Source organism: Ursus maritimus, unplaced genomic scaffold, assembly GCF_017311325.1.
Source record: "Ursus maritimus isolate PB19 unplaced genomic scaffold, ASM1731132v1 scaffold_10, whole genome shotgun sequence".
NCBI classification, from domain to species: domain Eukaryota; kingdom Metazoa; phylum Chordata; class Mammalia; order Carnivora; family Ursidae; genus Ursus; species Ursus maritimus.
In genome coordinates, this window is record NW_024423344.1 from 35,583,735 (window position 1) to 35,608,601 (window position 24,867).

Consider the following 24,867-nt stretch of genomic DNA (forward strand, 5'->3'; position numbering starts at 1 on the left):
CCGTATTTCTTATCTCAGTGAATGGTATCACCTATTCAAGCAGAGGAAAACTGTCAAAGGCAAGTATGTATAAAAGGATCTCATAATCTCAAAGCACTGAGTTCCCAGTCACTTTTCTTTCTAGGGAATATCCAATACGATTCTTATATGACCTATTAGTATTTACAAATCCTGTTGAATAAAAAACAGTAAAAACTAGTATATCACTTTTCTGAAAAGTTACATGTCTACTGGCGAGCTCCAATACTGCAAGATTTCTTTCTTCAGTGCTGCATTCTTCCAGCAGTCAAGTTCTTGACACTAATTTTAGTCACCATTTAATGTATTTAATTTCTTCTTTAAACACTCTGAAATATTCCTAACATGCAGTTATGGAATGATTAATTTTCCTTTCCAATAAGTTGAAATAAATAAATAAATAAGTTCCAATAAGTTTCCAGTAAGGAAACTCTGGAAAACAACTGTATTAACTTATGAATGCCTCAGCCTGAAGACAGTATACATTCTGCAGGTCGCCAGGAAATAAAATGGTTGCCTTTCACAGCACATTCTGCAGACTCTGTTATCTTCACACAGCTCCCGTCTCTGGGTGAGCTCTATCAAATACTGCCTTTAAACTTTCTTGGACAAGTGAAATACACCCAGTGCACAAAGGACAATAAATGAAAGTTTTAGATTAAGAACGTACAAAAGAAGTGCAAGACCCAAGACTCTTTAGGCTGAAGGAAATAAGGCAAAGAAATAACTTCATGGTGTTTGGGTTATTATATTTATATCTCTTCATCTTCATTCAGCACGAGACAGTAGATAGGCTGACATTTTAATGAAAAATTGAGGCTAAATTAAGGAAAGAATTATCTAGAAAAAAATGACTTTTAACACAGGACATAAAGTGCCAAAAGAAATGGTGTTTTTTCGTTTATCTCAAATTTAGGGAGAAATTCTCTTCTGTTCCAAGAAGTTCACGTAGGAGCTAGACATACAGCCAACAGCACGTAGGAACAATTCTCCATTGCTTAATACATTTATCTAAGCTTGTGGGTCCTATTTTCATCCTTTTGCCAGCCATCTCGTGACCACATATGTACGTATTAGTGCTTCTACCACAGGGTATGTGCATCAATAGGAGGAGAAGTTGAAATTACATTAGTTAATTTGCTACTTCATTAACAGCTGTGGTAAAAAGTCCAAAGAGAAAGGAGATTGAAACTAGCTAAAATGAGTGGTTTGCATTGTAAGTGAATCTAAATTATCTATGTCCCCTATTCCTGCGGATAACTGAGAGTCAGCTGTGCACACATCTGTGGGTGTTTATAAACATTTACCATCTGTGAGAAGCTTATGGGTTGTAAATGGTGGGCTAATTAGTTGAAATGCTAGTCATTTCTAATGACAGTTGTTATGGATAAAGGTTTTACCCAGGTTAAATTGATCTCGGAACCCTGTTGATCACTGGAGGCCACTCTACCTTTTATTACAAGACTAAGGAGCTACACTATGCTGTGTAAGTCACACATTAAAGATGTATTATAACTAGATCAGACTGCTAGTTTATGCATGTTAATAAGCTCTGCTCTTAATAGACTGAAGTGCTGATTGAGTATTTGTCAGGGAAAATGGGAAGTTGTCAGTCTGTAAAAAGGTCAGCCAATTCTGTAATATATAACATTTTCATTTCTGCTCTACATATATACTAAACACATTCCATTCAGAAAATTAGGAAAGCATGGATAGCAAACTAGTAACTGATGTAAGAGATAATTCATTTATGAAAAGATGTGTCCTTATACATATTGGCACACGTATGCATTTTCCTAAATTCCCCAAATTAGTAACTTTATCTAAGCCCATGTCTCACTTGGACTAATCAAAAGTGTGGGGAAAACATTCTAAACAGGTTACTTTCAAATAAAATTGTCCTATAACCAAATGGAAAGCAAAACCAAACAAAAAACATACTGCATGGGAAGAGAGACTCTTAATTTCCTGCCAAACGAAAAGTGTCTTATAACAGAGCTTGTATTTTAATAGAGGATAGTGCTGTAGAATGAGTGAGTGGAGGGCCTAGACAAATTTTGACTGCTCAGGTGTGTTTTTATTTAAAAAGTGACTTACAGAACATAGGTGGAATGTGCAGGGTTAGAAGGAGCCTTCTTTGACGGATAAGGAGACTTATATTCCGGGAAGCTAACTGGCGTGTTTACTATCACTTTAGCTACCAGTGGAGCGGGGCTGGAATGCTGGTCACCCCATCCCCTAGGCTGGAGCACTCCACACTACAGGCCGCCGCTTGCATTCGAAGACAGTAACAGCACTGTCCGTAGGACCAAGAACTTTGGCAAGGGAAAGAAACTGCCCTATCTAAAATGTCACTCCTTTGCACACTTCCTATCCCTCATCCCTGCTTCATCTTATCCTCCTTAGAACTTACTGACTTGTGACACTATATATCTTAAACATCGTCTGTCTTCTACGTCAGGACCCACAAGGGCAGAGATACTTGGTTTTGTTTCCTGCTATATCCCCAGGGCCTTGGAAAGTACCCATAACATGATACGTGTTCAATAAGTATTTGTTGGAGAAAACCTTTTGATAGGAAGAATTTCTTTTTACCACTACAGTACCAGTTTTGTTAATAAAGGAGGTATTCCAAGACCAATTTTTATAATTGGTTGTCAGAAATGTAAAACTGCAAGAGCAAATCACGCAGGAGCCTTGGGAGTATCTTTTGGAATGCTAGGTAGGGTGTGATCGATGCTTTTTAAAAATTCACAAAATACGAACTAAAACAATATCACATAGGACAGAAAAGATAAATGTGAATGCAAACTTCAATAACAAGAATCCCAGAGTCTTGGAACTGAAGGCCTGAGCTGATTTCCGCTAAAAAGTAAGGAGTGGCCTTGCCCCTCTCTCCTCCGAGGGGAGAACGGGATACGTTCTCCGTTTTACCTGACAGGCATCACAAGCTTTAGTCAGCCGCTCCCTGAGACGCCCACCCCTAGTTTACCCTTACGAGCCGACAGGATTTGTTTTCAGCTGTTCTTGGTTGCTGTAGCTACAAAAAGATGCTCAAACTGTCTCTCTTAACCAAGAAGTTTGTTCTCTTCCTCTAGAAAAGAGTTTAACGTATATGTGCAGTTGTGTTTCATATCCTATGCCAGGCCCTTTCAGGTGAAATTATGCCCCACATAAAAAGGCTTTACATTAGAGATGTGAAATCAACATGTCCTAAAGCTCAGACAGGTATCATCTACCCTGTCCCGAAAGCTTTTCCGTGTTCCCCACACATCATCAGCTACAAAGCCCTACTGGTACCAATTTAAACTGCCTTTCACATCTGTCTTCTCTTTCTCAGTACATCAGAGTTCAGGTTGTAGGTATTTAGCTCCTACAAAATTGCAATGGTCCCCTAACTGGTCTCACTCTTTCTACTCGCGCCAGATCCTCTAAGCCTCTGCATGCATTCTTGCCATCAGAGCCATCTCTCTAAAAGAAGACCCTATCACTGCTCCGCTCACTGCCTTACAAAGTGCCTCCAGGATAAAGCAAAACTCTAATGCTTAGCATGCTCCCCCGATTTCCAATTTAGCCTCGCCGCTTCCTGCAGCTCTACCCAAAGGGCATTTTGGGCCTGCTACATTATTCGTTGCTGTCCAAATATGAATTTCATGCCTCCACGTCTTAATTTAGACAGCCCAGTGGATTTCCAGACTTGGAAGCCCTGGTTCATTATACTATGTTCATTTGGTATCCACCTAATTCAAGATTTTGCATTTCAGAGGACCAGTAGAAGTCTGGGCACTACTGCTCAGAGGCCAACCCACCTTCCCTGGCTCTACTCTAAGGTGGAAGCCAAAAGGACTATTCTCAACACTGGAACTATCCGCATAGGAGAGAATGCACATCACATTCGCAGGTTGTACAGAAATGGAAAAGCTGCCCCCATCTGCTGGGAAAGAAACTGGGAAAGGAGGAGGTTTCCTGAAGTGCAGGAACCCTGCACACAGCTCCTCATTCCAGGAGGAAATGGGACTCAGAGTAGGATTTCACATGGAGTGACAGGGAGTGGAATCCGAGAGTGGAAGTGTCTTGTGTCCAGCGTGCAGCCCCGGGAGAGCGGCGGGCCCACCGCTGCACCGTGCGGATGCAGCACGCGCTCCAGGGAAGGGGCCGGGGGCAAACCTAAGCAAAAGGCTGCAGAAGCCCCCGCAGAAGAGCGCTGCGGGAGGAGCACAGTGACTTCTAGGGGCACTGGCTGGGGACAAAAAGAAGTGAGCAGAGATAAAGTGCAAATCCAAGTGCAGAGCAGAGACAACTCTGAGTATCGCCAGCATCCGGGAGCAGAGGAGGTGTCCAAGAGCAGCCAAGCAGATCTGGATTCCCACTCAAGAGTGAGAGACCTCACTCTTACCAAAAGAATACACAAAAAATTATGTCAGCGTAGGGAGGCTGGTTTGGGTCCAGTCAGAACTGAATCAAGAAGAGTGCACGCCGCTAGAAGTGCCCGCGAGCTGGCTTTCAAGCCTGGCATCCGTTTGAGAGAGGAGGACAAGAAGACAGCATGGACGCGGATTTCAAACAAGAATAACTGAATCCGACGCTGGCATTCCTGAGCTGAAACACATACTCAGAGAGAAATGACTAAGCTGTTTCCATTAGGCAGGCGGCTGTTGCAGAGTCAGAAATGAAACTTCATTTATAACAACTTACATCTTTGCACACCTGAGTTTGTTCTGACCGTGAAATACCTGTTTGTTACCGATACTACAAGAGCACATAAAACAAACTGGACAGATGCCATATCTCATCCGAGGATTGGGCCAAGTGTACCTCTAAGTGGTCGGCTCAGATAGAGTATGTACAACTGAGGAATTTCCACCCCACAGATGTGAATTCCATAAATATTTTTAAAATGCTTATTAAACACCTGCTATGGGAAGATAAACAGCAGCTCACTTAAAAAGGTTCTCTTTTAAAAACATGGCTAATTTTATATACAAGAGTTTTATTTTTATAAGATTTATTAATTGAGACATATTATGTTAGATTTTCCTCTTTAAAGAAGCAAATCTTTTATTGCCAAATTAGAACATTAGCTGAAGTATCATGCAAAGTAACTCGGTAAATGCTTCAAGTCACTTTCCACTTTTCTTGTATTTTATAAAAGACACATATCATCTAATTAATGAATTAAGCTAGACCTTTATTCCACAGAGGACTCTGAAAAGTTTCGAGGAGGAATACACCAAATTTTTAAGACGTTTCATTTCTGTTTTCAATATTAACCGAACTTAAATGAGCGCAGGCTCAAAGCGCGCGCAGGCACACAAGCCTCCCTAGGTAAGCTGTAACACTCGGACGGAAAGTTTTCTATCTCTAAGAGTTCCTGAGATTCTAACATTGCTAAACACTGCCGGAGATTCTTCTCCTTTCTTACCTTCCCTGTTTAGAGTTGATGAATGGCGACTCAGTTAGTATTCCATTTCCATCACATCCAAGTGCCATGTGTTAGAAATAAGATGGCGCCAAACATAAAATGGGAGTTTTCTCATGGGTGAGCAGAAAGATTTGAAAAACAGTACTCCTTCCCGAGCTTTCCCACACCATGAGCAAAGCAGTTCTGTACAAAGCTCAGCATCATTTGGGCTCTCCTAATTTTCCAAGTAGAGGAGGAACAGTTTTTAAACTCCCCACTGTGCCTCCAAATATAACATTAAGACATTTTACGTTCAGTCTCAGCAGATACCATGATTTAGGAAACAGCATTTCCTCACATTGCAATGCTGTATGTCTTAAAAGTGTCAAGATGTAAGAATCAATCGGAACAAAGTATAACCCAAATGCCACGTTTCCTCAGGCCAAGTTCCTTTGGAATCCCACCAATAAGGTCCCTAGAAAGGCTGCAGTCTATGGAGAACGTGAGCAGCATTAGGGTCTTTTTGCAAGAATGAAAGGTATTTTAATTTTCATAAATGATATTTTCCTCCACCAAAGCTGAAATCAGAGTCTAATCAACAGAGGCACAGCAAAATGGTAGGATAATCTATTAAAATATTTAATAGATCTATTCATTGACTAATTTAATATTTATCTAGTAAAAATATTCCATGCATTCAAGAAATAATACTGAGTGACTCTACCAAAAGGCACTACACTTTTTTGAAAGATCAATACTGTTCCACAATAAACATTAAAATAACTGAAGGCAAAGTAAAACAAAAACAAAACAAAAACTTCTATTCACATGTGACTCCAAGGGAAAATGCAATCTAATTAGCATCAAGACTAGCCACTGGAAACCAGAGATCATAACTGCAATCCAGCCCTAGTAGAATCAACACTTATAAAATACACCTGAAGTACAATAAAAAGACTACCTTTCTCTTAATTCTTGGCTTTTGAATTAAAATAGTCCCTTTGGTTCACCAACCTTCTTGACTTTACGACATTTGAGGGCTGCTCTGCAGTAAAAAAGAGGAACTGTCACACTTTTAAAATCTTAGAACTAATGGCAAGTCAGAGAATCAAAGTCAGGATGACTTTGGAGGGAAACTATCCAGCCTCTAAGGGCACTGAACCTTCACACAACACTTGCAAGTTCCTGATGGAGCCTCTAACTCAACACTAATTTGACAAAAAAATGTTTCGACTTTGCAAGAGTTACTGCATGGATAGCACTAAAAGTTTAAAAATAAACCTTCAAAGGATTGTGCTGGACTAAAATTACTGTCACTTTTAACCATTAATGATAATTATTGGTGGAAGTTCTATAAATGACAGTTCATTCTACACAGGCAATGGCCTCCCAAGAATTGCTTATTCCAAAAACAGTCAGTCATCTATTTTCTGTTATTACACTAGTCTGTCAAAATCTTCCTGCCTTGGGGCATCCTAGCTTGTGTTAACGCTGCCCTCAATGTTAACTCTGTTAATATTATGCTGCTTCTAATTTTCCTGAAGAACATTGGCTATCTGAAGAAGGAAGCTATCCAGGAAACAATATTTTAAAATCCTATTACAAAATAATGTCTAATTTCATCTAAACACTAATGCCTATTTATACCATTTTCAAGTAACACATAAATATTCAATTTCTCTGCTTAATTTTCCCCGTCTGCCCTAGGGCTTATTTATTCATCATCAAAAGCCAAATACTACTGAGTTCCTTTTTTAAAATGGGAAGATAATCACTTTAGACTTAGCAACCTTCATGACCAAGTTCAGCACCACTGAATGGATTTCCTTCAACTTTAAGAATTTAATGTCAAAATGACCAAAAATAGGAAGAGAAAAGAGACAGCCTATTAATAAAGAAATAAAAACCTGGCTTCCCCTATGACCTTTTGACACATTGGTATTTTCATCTCAAAAGATATACAAACAATAGTACAGCAATACTGGGGACTATAAGCTGGGATAAAAGGATAAGAGCACAATAGTTGTGCTGGATTGGTGACTGGAACAATCGGCAGTCCAGATGCTTGCTAGCATTTCAAAAGTTCAACTGCACAACTTTTCATTTTAAATTAACAGAATCTAAAAATCACATGATTCTCTTTCTGTGCTGAAAGATTAAGTTTTCCCTAAAAGTTATCATTATTGTTTATCAATATTTTTGTTTAACTACAAGATCATTTTCTTTTCTTTTCTTTTTTTTAAGATTTTATTTATTTGAGAGAGGAGGAGATGAGGGGCAAAGGGAGAAGCAGACTCCCTGCTGAGGAGGAAGCCTGATGCAGGGCTCGATCCTGACCCTGGGACTCCAGGATCATGACCGGAGGAGAAGGCAGCTGCTTAACTGACTGAGCCACCCAGGTGCCCCAAAGATACTCATTTTCTAACACACACTGGCCATTTTGCAAATGCATGCCTTTGGTTACAGGAAGAAAAGAGAAAAGTTAACGGAATAGGTTTGTTTGCTTGTCTGTTTTTTTTTTTTACATTGTGCCATAAAAATAAAAAAATAGTCTCTATAGATTACTGATCACCATCAGGAGTTAGTAAACTATTTCTGTAAAGCACAAGATAGCAAATATTTTAGGCTTTGTGGGACATATGGCCTGTGTCCCAATTGCTCAACTCTGCACCTGTAGCGCCAAGGCTGTCACAGACAATATGTGAAGGAATGAGTGTGGCTATCTTCCAATAAAACTTTATTTATAAAAACAGGTGCCGGCTAATTTGGCTCAAGGTTCTGTAGTTTGATCTATATTTTTACTTCACACATAAATAACAACATGCTAAACTGAACACAAAATGGAAGAGATGTCATTTGACCAGTTACATTTTTATCAACTGTTTGACAAATCTTATGTGTGTCTTCTGTGGTATTTACTACGCACATACTGCGTGCTAGGTCCTATGAGATAAAAAATTGCTGAAGGCCAATTTCTTGAAAAATGTTCACTTGATTAACAACATAAGACAAAAGCAAATGAAATGAGTGGAACCAAATATTCCGTATGTTAAGTTATACAGCAAGACTACAATGGTTTACCAAAAAGAGATTGTCATCAAGGACAAATATTCAGAGAAGACATTTTAGAGAACACTGGAATTAAAACAAACATTATTGTTAGATTCAGTTAAGAATTAGAGGAAAGGTATTTATGGCAAAAAGGACACCAGAGATAAACACAAAGAAGTAGGAATGAGTGTGCCTGAGGGAAAGAGGGGATGCTATAACCAATTCAACAGAGTCAGAGAGCCATCACTGAGAAGTACATGTTCGGAGTCTCTTATCCACAAACTCTACAGTCAGATGTTTTAGAATCTCTTTTGCAGACTGTATGAAGGTCAAAAAGGTGAATACGCTGTAAAACACCACCACATCCAGAATAACCTAGGGCAGCATCCTCTAATTAAACTCATTATTATTTCGGCTTCGATGGGGCCTCCTGTCAGTTCAGGCCAGGTCTGGCATCAAATGAGCTTCGGCACTGAAGTTACTTAAAAACTTCTGGTTTTCAGTGGCAATTTTGCATTTTTGGATTGCAAAGGGGTTGTAGACAGAGTGGATTTAGCTGCCCCAAACCCTAAGCAATCCAGTTTCTTTTACCATTTTGTCTGGTTGGTTGTTACTAGCTTTTTGACTGGTGCCAATAAGTAACAGGCTTCAAGGGTGGCATACGTTTCACCTCTTTTTCAACTGTGATATAATTTTTTTTTCTTTTTAGAAGTGTTGGACTGGGCTCTATGCAGGCACCAATCAAGTTCAAAAGTCTGTCTCTCTCTGGAGGACTGTGTTTCTCAAGGTAAATGCTAAAAACAGACATTTACGTGATGTGTAAAGAGTATGGATTAAGTAATAGAAGTGGGATAAGTTTCTTAAAAAAATGGAGAGATCTATGGTTATGACTGAAAGTAAGACAATACAGTCTATCTCCAAAATTAAAAATAAATTTAATTACAAATACTAATACTACTGAGAACTGGCAATGTGACATGGGAGGGCTCATCATGACAACAGTTCACTGGTTTGGAAAGAACACACCATGTAAATAAGGGATGGAGGGACAGTTACGTAAGGAGTAGTCAATGTCACACACACAAAAGATGCACTGTGATTGTAGCCTATGTTGTCAAAGTTATAATGTTCTCCATATGGTACTAAGATTAAAATAAGATTGGTAGGATTTCTGCCCTCAAATACGAACAGGGTGAATTTGTGCTTGGTAATAGAAAAGTCATTACTTAAGTGATAGTCATAAAGAGTTTGGTAAAATTCTTAGAAGTAACCCATGTGACACCATGAAGATTGAAATTATTTTGCCCCCCAAAAAGTTTATGATAATTGGCATTTAATCTTGCATTACAAAACAAATTTAAACAACAACAACAAAAAACTGGAGTCATTTTCTACTCAGCCTATAGCTAATGTTACAGAATACTCAGAAGGGCAATGACCCTTTTCAAAATGGTTCTTGAATACTGGATGAACAGTAAGCCAATCAGTATGAAGATGTACCATAAAGATGTTTAACGACAAGTGACAGAACTCCAGAAAGTTACAAAAAAAAAAAAAAAAAATCTCAGTTTCAAGATAATGTTGTGCTAGAGAAGTCGAGAGCCTCCTCTCCTTACTTTTCTTTTCAGAGACTTTTGTAAAGAGACAGAGGATGCTGTGTGGGCCTTGCCCAGCCGCACAGAGAAGATGTGTCTTAGTGCGCATAAAGGCAGGACTCGGAATGAGTTTTCCCAATTGAAACTGTGCTATTCCAGTGAAAGACATTCCTGCACACAAATGAAAACCTGTGTAACTACCAACAACACTCTCGGAAAAATTTCCCACTGGACACTCCTTGATACTATTCATAGAATATCAGTCTCCTAACACCATCAGAAAATGAATTATTAAATGGCAGAGCTGGTGGCGGGGGTGAGGGTGCCTAAGGGCATTTGTTCTCAAATAAAGCACACCAAGGTATTAGTGCCCCTTCCACAAACTACTATCCTACAAAATTTCCTGGTTCTTTCACTGTGAACTTGGGTCAAGTAATGAAAATACTACAGATGTTTCCACTCCCTTCACAACTATTGAGCTCTGGCTACTCAGTTGGGCCGCGAACTATTCAGACCATTGCAAAACCCTTTTCTAGAGGGGAAGAGTGGTGCTGATGGTATCCTCAGGGTTCCGGGCATTGGGATAAACTAATGCTTGAACAATCGGAAGAAGGAACGTGGAATCTGAACCAGAGTAGAAAAGCCTTCCTAATTTGACAATCCTCCTCAAACTTCCCAACACAAAGGAAGAGGGTATCTATACTTTAAAACCATTGACTATGATACCAAAGACAGAGCTGTCCCTCTCACCCAGCGTTTCCAGGGAAGATAATTCTCAACCTCCGTACATAGGTATAAAGTCTAGTGCTAGTTATTAATTACTAAAATTCATTTTGGTCCCTTTTTCCTGCACTATGGTTAGGTCATCAATGGTAACGGCATAACAGCACAGTAGTTTAAATATACGTCCTCTGGTCAGAAAACCTGGCTTCAGTGCTTGCTCAGTCTGTGACCCTGTACAGAGACATTAAGCAACTCTGATAAAAATAGTTCCATAAATTTTCTGTAAGCATTACACGCAATAATGGACACATATAGAACCTGGCATATAATACGTGATCAATAAATGGTGGCAAAAGTGGGTGTTGCTATTATTACTGTCCCATAAAAGATGAGGGTGAGAAAAGAGAAATATATCAAAGCCAGGGCAATCTTATTTGTTCTATTCTTCTAAAATAGAGAAATGATTAAAACCATTGGCCTATTTCTATCCATCAATTTCCAAAAATGCTAGAAAGCTGAAAGCACCACTGAACAAAACTAGAATATACACCATTATGGAAAATAATCTAAGTTTTATGATATCTGCAGAGGACAGGGTAATTGTCAAAGCCTTTATGAAAGCAAGTACACACATTAATTGCCTATCTGTTGAGATTGGCAGAGACATTCCTAAGTAGTATTTATGTAATATGCATTTCCTCTAAAATGGAGGCCTAATTGCTTAGTTATTCTAAATTGCAGAATGGAAAACAAAGGAGCCGTTTTGGCCATGTGGGTAAACAACAGATTTCTAAAAGCTAATTATCTCTTTATTTAATAGACTGAAGTTGTACCAAATGAGACATTTAAGCCTAATAAATAATAAACAAATTGTAACCTAAAGACTGAAATATAGGAGCTGCTCATATAGTTTTTATTGCTCCATTAAATAAGCTCTTATTTACTTCCCCCACAAAACATAATTATACAACACTGGGTCCATTTCAAGGCCATTCTGATGTGCTATTTAAAAATTATGTGAATCAACTTACATACTCAGGAAGTCTTAAAGCATAATATCTGAATTCTATTATCAAATGCCCTATTCGTTTCCATGATTAAGAAACAGAAAGGCAGTCTCGAAAAACTTGCACATAATCACATAAAATTGCTATTACTATTTGTCTTACTAGAAATGATTACACATAAGGAGAGCTGTGCGCTTCAAACAAATAAATACTAGTGTCTATACTTACTAGTTTCTTACATCAGATGTTTAATACTTTGGATAGCTTCTCAATTAAAATAACTCAAATGTAAATACCAACCTCAGAAAATGTATTCAAAATTCACATACCGATTAAAAAAAGACATCACGAAAATGTAGTTAATTTCTTTGCTTGTTTAATGTAATAACAAATCATTCAACAGAAATAACCAAAACTGTATGTGTGACTATTTAAGAGACCTCCAGGCTCCTCATTTTTAAGAGAAAACAAAAATGAGAAAAATGACCTCTTAAAGCTATAATATGACAATACGAGATTCTGTGCTTTCTTAGTTTTGTTGCACAAGAGGATTTTCAATGCTTCGTTTTTCCTCTTAGGGAAATTTAGCCCCCTATTCTATTTTTATTTTTATTTTCATTCTATTAGCAAAAATCACATCCTGAATGATAGTGATAATAAATAGTAGACTTGAAAATCGTTACCTGCTCTTTCGCCAAGGGCAGGTAATGATTTATGGTGGATAAGAAAGAGCAGGGATTTAATTTACTCTGCTACCTCAGGTGGTGATAAAAGAATTTGTACATCTGTAAAAAAACATAGCTCTTATTTACATGTTGAAAATGCTAAAGTCATGAAAATATATAGAAGGAAGCTCCCTGTGGGTTTATGTGAGCATTTTTCTCTCTCTCTCTCTCTCATTCAGGGCTGCGTGCCCTACATACGAAAATAAGAACAAAAGTTCCTGGTCTAGAGAGGTGACAAAGCGCTAACGTAAACTCAACAGTTCACCCTTCTACATTTTTTTTTTAAGATTAGGAAAGCCAGGCTGACAACTTCCACAAAGACTGAAGCCGTACTACGCTCTGTACTAAAATAGAACACTCACAAGGAAAAATAATACAGAGTTCTACTCACAATATTTAAAAAATAAACTCTATTAGCATTTATAGTATAGGATATGAACATGAACCTGGTTATTTCTCCTATCCATTTCTAAGGAGTTTTAGAACCAATATTTTAAATTAGTACATTCCATATACATTAGTATTCTTAGTTCTCTAAGACCAAATTTGTCTCAGCCACCCACCATGTCAGCATCCTTATCTTGTTGCGCTGCCTTTGTTTTAGCTCAGATAACTGTTTATAATCTGAAATTATCTTTTACATGTGGTTGTCTGGTTGACTAGTTAGAATTACAAACTTCATTCCATCGGGGACTTTATCCTTATTTATCAGTGTAATCCCAGCATGTAAATACAAAAACTATTTCTATTAAATAAAACTAGAGTGACCTATTAGATTTCTTTTCCATACTAATGAAGAGGAAAACCATAGCACTTATATTTTTCAGCGATACAACGTTTCAGTTAAAGACAGAATTTGTCAAGTACAGGAAATGCATAGAATCCAGTGTATCTGTTAAGTGTCAAAAACTGATATTTTGCATAAGATTATTTTCAGTAATTGTTAGACAACCTACTTTATTGACTTCTACTTCATAAGGCCTCCAAATGTTACAAAAATCATGATTTGACAAAAAAGCATATTCTACATCTAATATTGAAAGGAAAAGGTGATTGCATATGTGTACTATTTTTAGATGTAAAAAAGTTATCAACAAATAATATATTTGATACACAAATGACTAACTTGGCTATAGCAGCTCTAGTAAGAGATTGACTACTTTGCTCTTCTGTTTTAGCAACCTTCTTAGGTTTAAAGGCAAACCAAAGACCATTTGGAATAACCATCAACTATTTAGGGTTTTAGAAGAGGTGTTTCACTTTGGTGAGGATACTATATATTTAGGTGCTCTGAAATTTGGGATATATCCCTAGATTCTTTAAAACCCCATAGGCTACAGGAAAAATAGAAACTCAAAGTTGATTTCCAAAATTTTCAAATGTTTTCCAAAGTAGCTTTCTACATGATAGCTCTTTCCTATTAAATGACTTTCTGATTAAATCTATTAAAATATTCATACATAATATAGAGTATCTAAAGATATATTGTCTTAAAGTATTTATTTAATATCATCTATATAAATTAATGTTACCCTGATTATCCTTTGAAGAACACTCTCCTGGGAAATGTCAAAATGTCTGGCACATAAGGACCTTAGCATATTAAGGTTTTGGGGGGAACTTTTACCAAGTGAGAACTCTACACTTATTTGAGACCCAGAGCATGTTTGGGAAGATACAGTATGAAGTTTTATAAGGTAATTCAACAGGTCAAATAAGATAAGTTCTATGATTCACAAAAGATGCAAGAGAAACCTTTATTTAAAAAAATTCATATCTACTTTAACAATTAAGAATAGAAAAGTACAGTCCTCTTGGGAATGCAAACTGCTGTACTTCTGTAGAAAACAGGATGGAGGTTCCTCAAAAAGTTAAAAATAGAACTACCCTATGATCTGATCCAGTAATCGCACTACTGGGTAATTATCCAAAAACTACAAAAAACACTAATTCAAAAGGATACATACGCACCTATGTTTACTGCAGCACATTTACAATAGCCAAACTATGGAAGTGGCTCAAGGGTCCATCAATAGATGAGTGGAAAAAGAAGAGGTGATATAGATAGATAGAGAGGTGATATACACACACACACACACACACACACACACACACACACAATGGAATATTAGGCATAAAATCTTGCCATACGCAATGACGTGGATGGAGCTATAGAGTGTAACGCTAAGCAAAATTAGTCAGGGAAAGGCAAATATATGATTTCACTAATATGTGGAATATAAGAAACAACAACAACAACAACAGAATGAGCAAAGAAAAGAGAGAGAGAGAGAGAGAGAGAGAGATAGAGGGCGAGGCAAACCAAGGAACAGACTCTTAACTATAGAGAACAAATTGATGGTTACCAGAGGGGAGGTGGGTGGGGGGTGAAATAGGTGATGGGGATTAAGGAGGGCACTTGTCATGATGAGCACTGGGTGTTGTATGGAAGTGCTGAATCACTATATTGTACACCTGAAACTAATATTACACTGTATGTTAACGATACTGGAAGAAAAAGAGAACATTCTCAATATAAAATTACCCACGTGAAACCAATATAAACCAATTATTAACCATAACTGATAGGTAAGTATTAGAACAGTTTTAGTAAATTTCAGAAATACACCCTACTATATGAATAAGAATTACAATTAAGTGGAGAATAGTTTTACGAATAACTAAAGCTAGAAAAAGATTGAGATGGATATAAGATTGCTGTAAAGATGACTTTCTAAATTAAAGATGAGAAAAATCACAAAAGCAAAAATTATAAAACATTTTTATATATCAAGATATAAAAATAGATAGCCAAGGTGAGAAAACATATTTAAAAGGTAAATATTGGTGCTCAATGAGTTAACATGTATAAAAATCAATAAGGAAAAGACTAAGACAATTCACAAAGAAGGAAATACAAATGGACTAATAAATACTTGAAAAAAATGTCCAACTTCATTAGTACTCAAAGAAAGGCAAATTAAGACAAAAAAGAACTTTCTACTTTATTAACAAAAATCTTTAAAAATGAGAATATCCAAACAAAGCATGTTCATAAACTAATACTAAAAGTTGGTGAAATTAGAACAATATTTTTGGAAATCAATTTGGCAATATGCATCAAAAAGTCTTAAAACTATCCTTTTCTAGTCCATATCCTAATTACAAATATTTGTCAACTATTTATGCACGAATGTATCACATTGAAAAGATGGAAATAACTATTGTTCTATGACCTCATTATGACTAGTGCAAATTAAATTAGATATATCCAGTGAATGCAATGATACAGATATTGCAATTTGCAAATTAAGAATCACAAGAATAACAAGAAACATTCAGAAAGTTTAGCGAGATACTGAACAGCACATTCACTACCGTCATAAGGCTATTATTAAAAAGTAGAAAATTTTCAAAGTGAAAGATGTGCCAAAATAGTAAAAGAGATCTTTTTGGATAGGAGGATTATGGGTAATGTTTTTTTTTTTTTTTTTAAGATTTTATTTATTTATTTGACATAGAGAGACGGCCAATGAGAGAGGGAACACAAGCAGGGGGAGTGGGAGAGGAAGAAGCAGGCTCCCAGCGGAGGAGCCTGATGTGGGGCTCAATCCCAGAACGCTGGGATCATGCCCTGAGCCGAAGGCAGACGCTTAAGGACTGCGCCGCCCAGGCGCCCCTGAGTAATGGTCTTTTGATCAACTACTTTTTAGGTGTTTTCTGTAACACAAACGTATTACTTTTAAATTGCAAAAAATAAAATGAACTTAGTTATTCCTAAAAATAAAATGCCTTCAGGAAAAAGGAAAATTTAAATGAAAACATTATTGAGATTACCCTGGATCTAACATTTTGTTAAAATTTTTGTTCCCTATCAGGTTTTAAATTCCAGGTTGACAGAACAGAACTGCTCAGAGGCTCTCTATGACAGACCAGAGGGTCTGAGCAAAAACTACAAACAAAACAGCCCATATGCTTGCTATCAATAACTCACACAGATGACACTTTGGCCAATACTAAATGAACTAATGTTCAAATACAAGAATGTTGGTAAATTAAGCAGCAATTACTTTCAAATGATTTCCAGAAACATTAAAATCAATGTTAAACCTTTCTGATCTCCATTTTAGTTAACACTTTTAAGATATTTTTGAGAACACTTCCTGAATTTCAAGTGTACTCTTCTAAACAAGAAACTGTCCTTAGATGATTATTTTTTTCTCCTGGAAGAAACGTGTGATACATTAAGGTACTCAGTTTGCTTTATTAAAGATAAAATATGTCTGTAAAAGTGAAAGTAAGAAAGGCAAAGAAGGCATCTCTGTCTACCCTGGGGAAACTTTAGGTGAATTTGCAGCCCTAAGTTGTAAACTATGGTAATTTAGCAGTGAAGTTGATGGATTTTAATTAAAGCCTTCTGCAATCCTTAGTGGGTTAGAGGTGGAAGAGCCAGAATTTTGAGGGGAGTGAAATGTAACTATGATTTACTTAATCCCTTTGCTTCTAAGTTAGTGGTATCTTTTAGCTTTGAAATATATACCTATACATTTCTGTAAAACTGTAATTTTTCTTTTTCTTTTAAATTTTTTTCTAAGAGCTTATTAAAGAAAATTTCAAAATATATAGAAGTAGAAAAAATGGTATAGTGAACACACCCTTCCCTCCAAGCACCCATCACCCAAGTTTAGCAATTATTATTTACAGCCAATCTTGTTTCATCAACACACCCCCCTATTTCCCTGGTCATGCTAGACTATTTTGATTGAAGTCCCAGACATATTTTTGTCTGTAAAATTTCAGGGTAAGTCTCTAAAAGATATTTTATAATATATTCACGACAACATTGTCATGTCTACCGGGGAAAAAAAAGCATTCAAATTTTTCAGACTGCCTTTGTTGACACTCATTTGGGTTAGAATATACGTAAGTTCCATTTACTGCAATTGGTTGATAAGTCTCTTAAGACTCTTTTAATCTACATGTTTCCCCTCCATCACTTTTTCCCTCCCTTAGAATATTTTGTTGAAAAAAACAAATTACTTGTCCAGTAGAATTTCCCAGTTTTCTATAGTTGTTAATTTATTGATAGACATAAACTATTACAGATTGGTTATTGAAGTAGCAGTCAAAATAGTGCAAATATACTGGGACTACAAGGATAGACCCAGGGGACCGGTATCACATACAACCAATGACCAGTTAGAATAAAAGCACTACTTATTAGTAAACTAAAGGGTGAGAGCCTTAAAAAAAAAAAAAAAAAAAAAGTGCTCTACAGTTTAACTATACAAATAGGTGATCGTATCTTTTTTCACAGAAGTTCATTAAACTGCTAACAACCAGTACAAATAGCAAATCTGACAGTACTCACCAGTCTTCATTTCTAATAAGCGCTTTTTCTTTTGTTGGCGTTCAAGTCTTTCTTTCTCTGCCAATTCTTTGGCTATTTGGGCACGTTTTTCCCTTTCCTCTGCTTCTCTTTTTTTGATGTTCTCCTTTCTTGCTTGCTGTTACAAACAAATTTTGGAAAACGATCAATTTTAACCATAGCAACTCCACAAAAATTAATCTGTAAAACTGTGATTAAATATCTTTTAGATAATGGCTACTTCTAATATTAGTAACACAGTCTTTTAAAAGATTAGCACAGGAACCCTTGTTAAATATGGATCTATAAATACAACTTATGTTTGAAGCACCTGCATCTTAGTGGAATCAACTAAGGGAGACAGAAACTAAAAATAAAAAAGCATTTAATTTACAAATCAAACTGTTTCCCTATATGTATTTCCAAAAGAGGGTCTAGCAAATGTATTAGAGCCTTCCATACATCCTCTGCTAGGTAAACTACTGAGTGCCAGAAAAGTAGTCGAAGAAATGATAGAAAAGAGCTGAAATTTTGCAATGACTGTTTCATATTACAGTCCATCATTTAACAATTTCTCTCACATGAAGACAAGTGTCATAGGGTGACTAGAAGAATATTCAGCATTTCAAAGCTAGACTTCTGACTTCTCTTCAAAACCTACAGGGTCCCAAATAGATAGTTGATTTAATTCCTTATTTTCTAAGTTTTGTACAAATCAAGAAATACCTCTCACATGGCATTAGTGTGAATAGGTAAACAAGGATTTCTCTATGTGCCAACAAACAGCATAGCACATAATACAATCTCCTATTGTGATTCTCAGTACCAAGGGATGCAAACAGACTATTGAATTGTTTGTTTATCACTAATAGCATTAAATAGAAAAGTGCATAACTAAACTTTAACAAGTAGGTGGCTTAGGTTATTTTGGGGGGAAACTATCATTTCTCTACTGCCATAGTCTTGTTTTTGTTAACCCTAGAGAGAGTGCATGGTCTTCATTAGGAATCAAATAGCAAAATCTAATATTATTCACAAAATGATGAAAAGTACATGGGGAAAAAAGGAGGAACAAAAAAGCCTAGAGTAGAGGCCATATTAATTCATCCACCCATCCCTTCATGCAAGAAATACTGAGACACCGACCAGTAAGTGCTATTATGCTAATACCAATTGACATATGTATGTCTGTGTGTATAGGAATTACATATGCATAGATGTAACCATAGTTCTAAAACAAGTTTATATTCCGTGTGATAGGGTCAGCCAGGGGTCAAAGACAGACAATAAATAAAATGAGTTTGATAAATATCGTACCATGAAAAAAACAAGTGATGTGACAGAATGGCGAGTTACTTTATATTGGAGGCGGTCAGATAAGGTCTCACTCACTGATTGGTTCACACTGAATCTGCAATGTCAAACAGCTAACTAGGGATAATCTGGGGAAAGAACAAATGCAAAGGCTGTTGGTGGGTTTGAGAGAGAGAGAGAGGCCAGGGTGATGGTAGAAGAGGAGGTCAGGAGATGCACTGAAGACTGATCACTTAGGGTCTTCTAGCCAAGATAAAGAGGTGGGATTTTCTTTCAGGGGAACTGGAAAACCACTGGAGATTTCCCAGCAAGAGAGTGGAAGACCAAGCACTCTAAGGTACAAGTGCTAATCAAGTCCCTTCATTCCAAACGATCTTTTCAAAGATATTTTTATTATGAACAGTTTTGGAAGATAGAGGTAGGGTCTCCCTCTTAAGTAAATGGATTTGTTCACCGACCAGTATGTAAACTGGGGCAAAGGTCGGGCAGTAATGCTCTTAATACTCTTAAAAAGATTGGGTTCCCTAGGTTCACAATTTCAGTCCAGTAATACAAACCACTGTGCATGTAGCTATTAAATCTGGCCTTCTTCACATCGCCCTGTGGGAATGTAGACTCAGGAATCTACACGACTGTTGACTCTGGCTAGTGCTATTGCTGTAATAAATTCTTTGACTCCACAGTCTTGTGTCTTCTGCCAACATCCACGAAACAATAGCAGGCTAACAAGCTAAATTCTCCTACTCCTCACAGTTCATGACATAGATTAACACTCTTACTGCTAAGCTACGCAATGCCAGCTACAGCAATAGGTGCTTTCCCATGCAATCCCTCCAATCTTCAAAATGGATTCTGCATTCTCCATTTGGCACAGTATGGTTCAATAGTTTGCTCATTGTAACAAATACAGAAAGAGGCAGAGGCAGGACGGGAAGGCTGCCTGTGGTTATGTTCTTTCCGGCACGCTGCTTCAGACTTACGGGAGCGTATATTAAGCACCAACTCTAAGACAATGGCTGCTATAAAAATCAACATAAGAAAGGTAGCGAAAGGCAGCACAATAGTCGAAAACAAGTGTGGTTTCAAAGACAAGCACGCACACGCACATGGGGTACCCATGTGTGCATAGGTAAGGGAGACGGGGAAGACTGGATTGTGGTAGAGAAAGATGGGCACCTATTCAGAAATCAAAACTATATTTCTTGCTTGAGGGAAATGAGTAAGAGGAACCTACAATAAATAAAAATATATATATAAGGTAGCTTATTTATGAAACTTATTAAAGTACAGAATTTTCTGATGTAAATTTTCTACCTTAATGACTGGATGCATTTCAATGAGAACATTTAATAGACAACCTATTACCAGACATAACTGCCACACCCTTTTAGTATTCCATTGGGCAATAAAAAGTCAAAATTACTTCCTAGGACCTATAAAAATAATGTTTACATTTTAGGAATAAGGTCTGAAGTAGTTCTTAAAGCTATTTTGTTTTATGGAAAATGCACTATTGATTTTCATTTAAAAGCCAATCTCATTTAAAACATATCTTATTCTGACATAACTACCAGAAGAATTTTAGCTGGAAAAACATCAACAGACAGCATAGAAATAGGTATTTAGTCTGAAACTAATATCCCAGTTCAAACAGTAATTGTGAATTTTCTTTTATTCTAAATGTTGAGAAGCAAAAATAGCCGAAAACAGAAAAGATGAACAGTTAGAGAACCACATTATTCTAGATACAATTGCCTCTTAGTTACTTCAATTCTAAATTCAACGCTAGAAAGAAAAGTCAAAGATGAACTGTACATAAAGATAGGTATAAGACATTGATTTTTTAATCCTCTTATTTTAATTTTTTATTTTTAGTATAGTTCACACAAACTGTTACATTAGTTTCAGGTGTACAACTCAGCAATTTGAGAAGTTTATATACATTATGCTATGTTTACCTTATTCTTGACCTGGTTTTCTACTTAGTCAATTGGCAAATAAATTGCACTGCCACCAACTACTTACAGCTATGCAATGCCAAGAAAATTTCTCTGGGTGCTTGCTGCAGAATGTTCCCGAGATAGCCTGGCACATGCTCCTGTCTGAAAGATCTGTGGGCAATGACCACAGATGGTTTTAAAACTTCAGTCACATTTTGACTGTTCGTTTTGAAGTCATAATCAATCATTTACCTGAGCTCCTAAGGCTCACATGCATTTTATGGTAACAGCAGACTCTAAAATAGCTCTATAAAAATACATAGGTATGCTGATAAATAAGTGTACACACAAATACAGATACGTCAAGTATTTGCACATTCGTGTGTATTCTGAATGAAAACGAGCTCACAATTATTTCCCACTTATAATTTGTTTTCTGCATAATATGAGAACTTTGCCACGAGTTTAAATATATATTATAGCATCATACATTTTGTCCCAAAGCCAGTGAATTTCAATAAGCACATGCACGTGTGTGTGCGTGTGCACGCGTGTGTGGAATTTAGAAGAGTCTGGCATAATGTAATCTTCCATAAATTGTGGCTATTCTCCAAACAGTATCTTTCAGTTTTCTAAAAAAATTTCATTTTTATTATTAACTTCTGTGACTTGCTTTTTCCACTCAACATTATATTTCTAAGACTCATTCACATTTTTATGTATAAATAGCACCTCATTTTCACTGCTTATAATACTAAGTCATTTTATTATTTACTCACCTATCTGGGATTTGAACTGCATTGGATTTTTGGCTATGATGAACAATGCAGATACCAACATTTTTGCACATGTCTCCCTGTACCTATGTGTAAGAGTTTTTGAATGGTAGATCCCATTAGTTGGTTCTTAAATCTGTTTAGAAATTGTTGACAGTTTCTTTAAGTGAAAGAGAACAGAACATTTTAGAATGTAACACAAGCAGTAAGGATAAGCATTCTTTGTTGATACTTTTGTTTTTGTTCTAAGAAGTGCTGGGTCCCCTTGTAAAATATTATCTGACCGTGTGGGTTATGACCAAAATAGTTTGAAAGCCACTGCTCTCTTGGGTAGGAGTGGAGTTGGGTGATGAATAAAAGGAGAGGTTCCTCTTCAATCTTACTAGATGGTGTCAAATTTTTTCCTAAGTGGTTGTGCCAAAGATACAGCTACCATCAGTGCATTATCACAGCCTACATCCTAACCAAATTGTTATCATCAGTGTTCTATTTGGCAAGCTTATAATGGTATCACGTGGTGCTTTTAACTTGCATTTCTATGGTTACTAATTAGTTCAAGTTGCTTCGCACATGTTTATAAAACATTGTATTTCCTACTCTGTGTAATGCCCAATGTATCTTTTGCCCACTTTTCCATTAGGTTATCATTCTCCTAATTTGCAGTTCTTTAAATATTCTGGATAGTAATCTTTTGTCAGTTTATTTTATAAATAGATTTTGGATTTTAACTGTCATACTTCGTTTACTTACGTAGTCTTTCAATAAACAGAAGCTCTTAAATGTAGTCAAAAATATCTTTTCTCTTACTGCTAGCACCTTTTATAACTTAAGAAATCCTTCCCTACTTCAAAGACAAAGAGATTCTTCTACACATTCTTCTTAAAGTTTTAATGATGCTATTCACATTTTACCTAGAATACCTACTTTATCTAGAATCAAAGTTTTTGACTGGTGCAAGGTGGGGATATTTACTTTTTTCTATAAAAGAAGAGTTGAACCATAACTTTTGACAACTAACCCACCCTTTGCCTACTGATTGGCAAAGCCATCTCTTCTGGGTTTGAAGCGGCTATATATGTTGTTGTTGGGGGCTGTTTCAGTCCATCTGGTCCAATATATCCCTGTTTGCATCAGTAACACTCTGTCCTAAGTATTATAGCTCATGCCTGATTTTTCTTCTTTAGAATTGTCTTCACTCTTTTTTTTTTTTTTTTTAAGATTTTATTTATTTATTTGACAGAGAGACAGCCAGCGAGAGAGGGAACACAAGCAGGGGGAGTGGGAGAGGAAGAAGCAGGCTCCCAGCGGAGGAGCCTGATGTGGGGCTCGATCCCATAACGCCAGGATCACGCCGAAGGCAGACGGTTAATGACTGAGCCACCCAGGAAGAGGAAGAAGCAGGCTCCAAGTGGATTTACTTCACAATTACTGTCTAGGAGTTAAGCTATGTACCTCCTTTTCTAGGAAACAAGTTAGACATGGTTTTATTTTATACTATCTTTATATTTAGTTTCTTAGTAGGTATGCCTTCTTGTCTCTCAATTCTTTCTTTCTGAAGAAAAAAAAATGTTGCTTCTTTAAATACATCCTTTAGAGTAGGGGTCAGCAAACTACTTTCATTCGTGGCTTGGCCGGCAGTTTTTATAAACAGCTATATTGGACACAGCCACACCACTTCATTTACATACCACCTATGACTGCTTTTACATGGCAACTGCAGAGCTGAGTAGTTGTTAACATCTGGTTTGCAAGTACTTACTATCTGGCCCATTAGACTGTTAGCCAATCCCTGCTTTGGGAGATCCTTTAAAGAGAGATGTTCATGAAAAACAACCCTTTGCCCTTGAAGATTTCCCCAACTTTCTCACAAGACAGCCATGTTTTAAAATAATTTGTTGTACTGTGGTGGGACTGATCTTTGAGTCTTTATTATATTGTGATAAAATTCTCACAAGTAGGTTCTTATAGAAGGCTGACCAACACATAGCTCTTCATTTCTTAAATACTTTTGTATAATGTGGCAATTCTTATACACTATATATATTTCTGGGTAACTTATGCATGTGTGTTTTAGGACCCAAAGGTGAACAATTTACACACACACACACAAACACACACACACACGCCATATAAGGTCCTGGGTAGTCACTCAAATAAGTTTGTTGACTGGACAATCAAGAATATCATCAAAAAGACAGTAAGTATGACATTTAACTACTTTCAGAAATAATTTTTAAAAATCTGTTCATTATTGCTTCTTAGAAAGGCAGTAACATGGTTAGGAGGAGGAAATCTAAAGTCTTGTGTCTTAGTTTCCTCTTTAGTAAAATGGGCAAAATAACACCTACTTTATGGAGATACTGTAAGAATTAAGTGCCTGGCACACAGTAAAACTTATATAAATGCAGCAGTTATTAATAATACTAGTAATATTACTAATTTATATTATTTCCATTACTATATCATTAGTGAAATGCCCCACATAATTATTTATCCAGCAACAATTCAAGCAAGAGCCACTCTCTAGCTTGCATCCATTAGACATACTTCAATCAAGCATACGGGGGAGTGTCAATTTTCATAGTCCCTATGAGAATACAAATGTTTTCCATTCAGAGTTGTTGGGATATGACCGTACACTGACTTGATATGAGATTTCTCCAAAGCATACATCTAATACAGCTGGATTACTTTGTGGGGAAGGTACAGAGGTGAATTAAATATGGATATTCTTGATCTCAAGTGTAGCTATTTACCACTAACAATTTATATATTTATATTTTCTTATATAGATACATTTTTTAATACTTCTAAATCTAATATACTTTGAGATTTTATTCTGAAGAGTTTACTTTTCTAAACTATTTCCTCCCAAAGTATTGCTTGCTTTTGAAATTAGACATACTTGATAAATTAACTTAAGAATTTGTCCAATGACACAATTCAGAT

At 36.6% G+C, this 24,867-nt stretch overlaps 1 protein-coding gene across 3 annotated transcripts in view; it reads right to left on the reverse strand.

The window, feature by feature from the left end:
• DIAPH3 (diaphanous related formin 3) overlaps window positions 1–24,867 on the reverse strand; it is a 475,864-nt gene that overhangs the window by 139,144 nt on the left and 311,853 nt on the right. For all 3 annotated transcript variants that reach the window (XM_040623366.1, XM_040623355.1, XM_040623377.1), the window contains one exon: window positions 17,892–18,027. In XM_040623366.1, coding sequence (XP_040479300.1) covers window positions 17,892–18,027 — 136 coding nt within the window. The remainder of the gene's footprint in view (window positions 1–17,891; window positions 18,028–24,867) is intronic.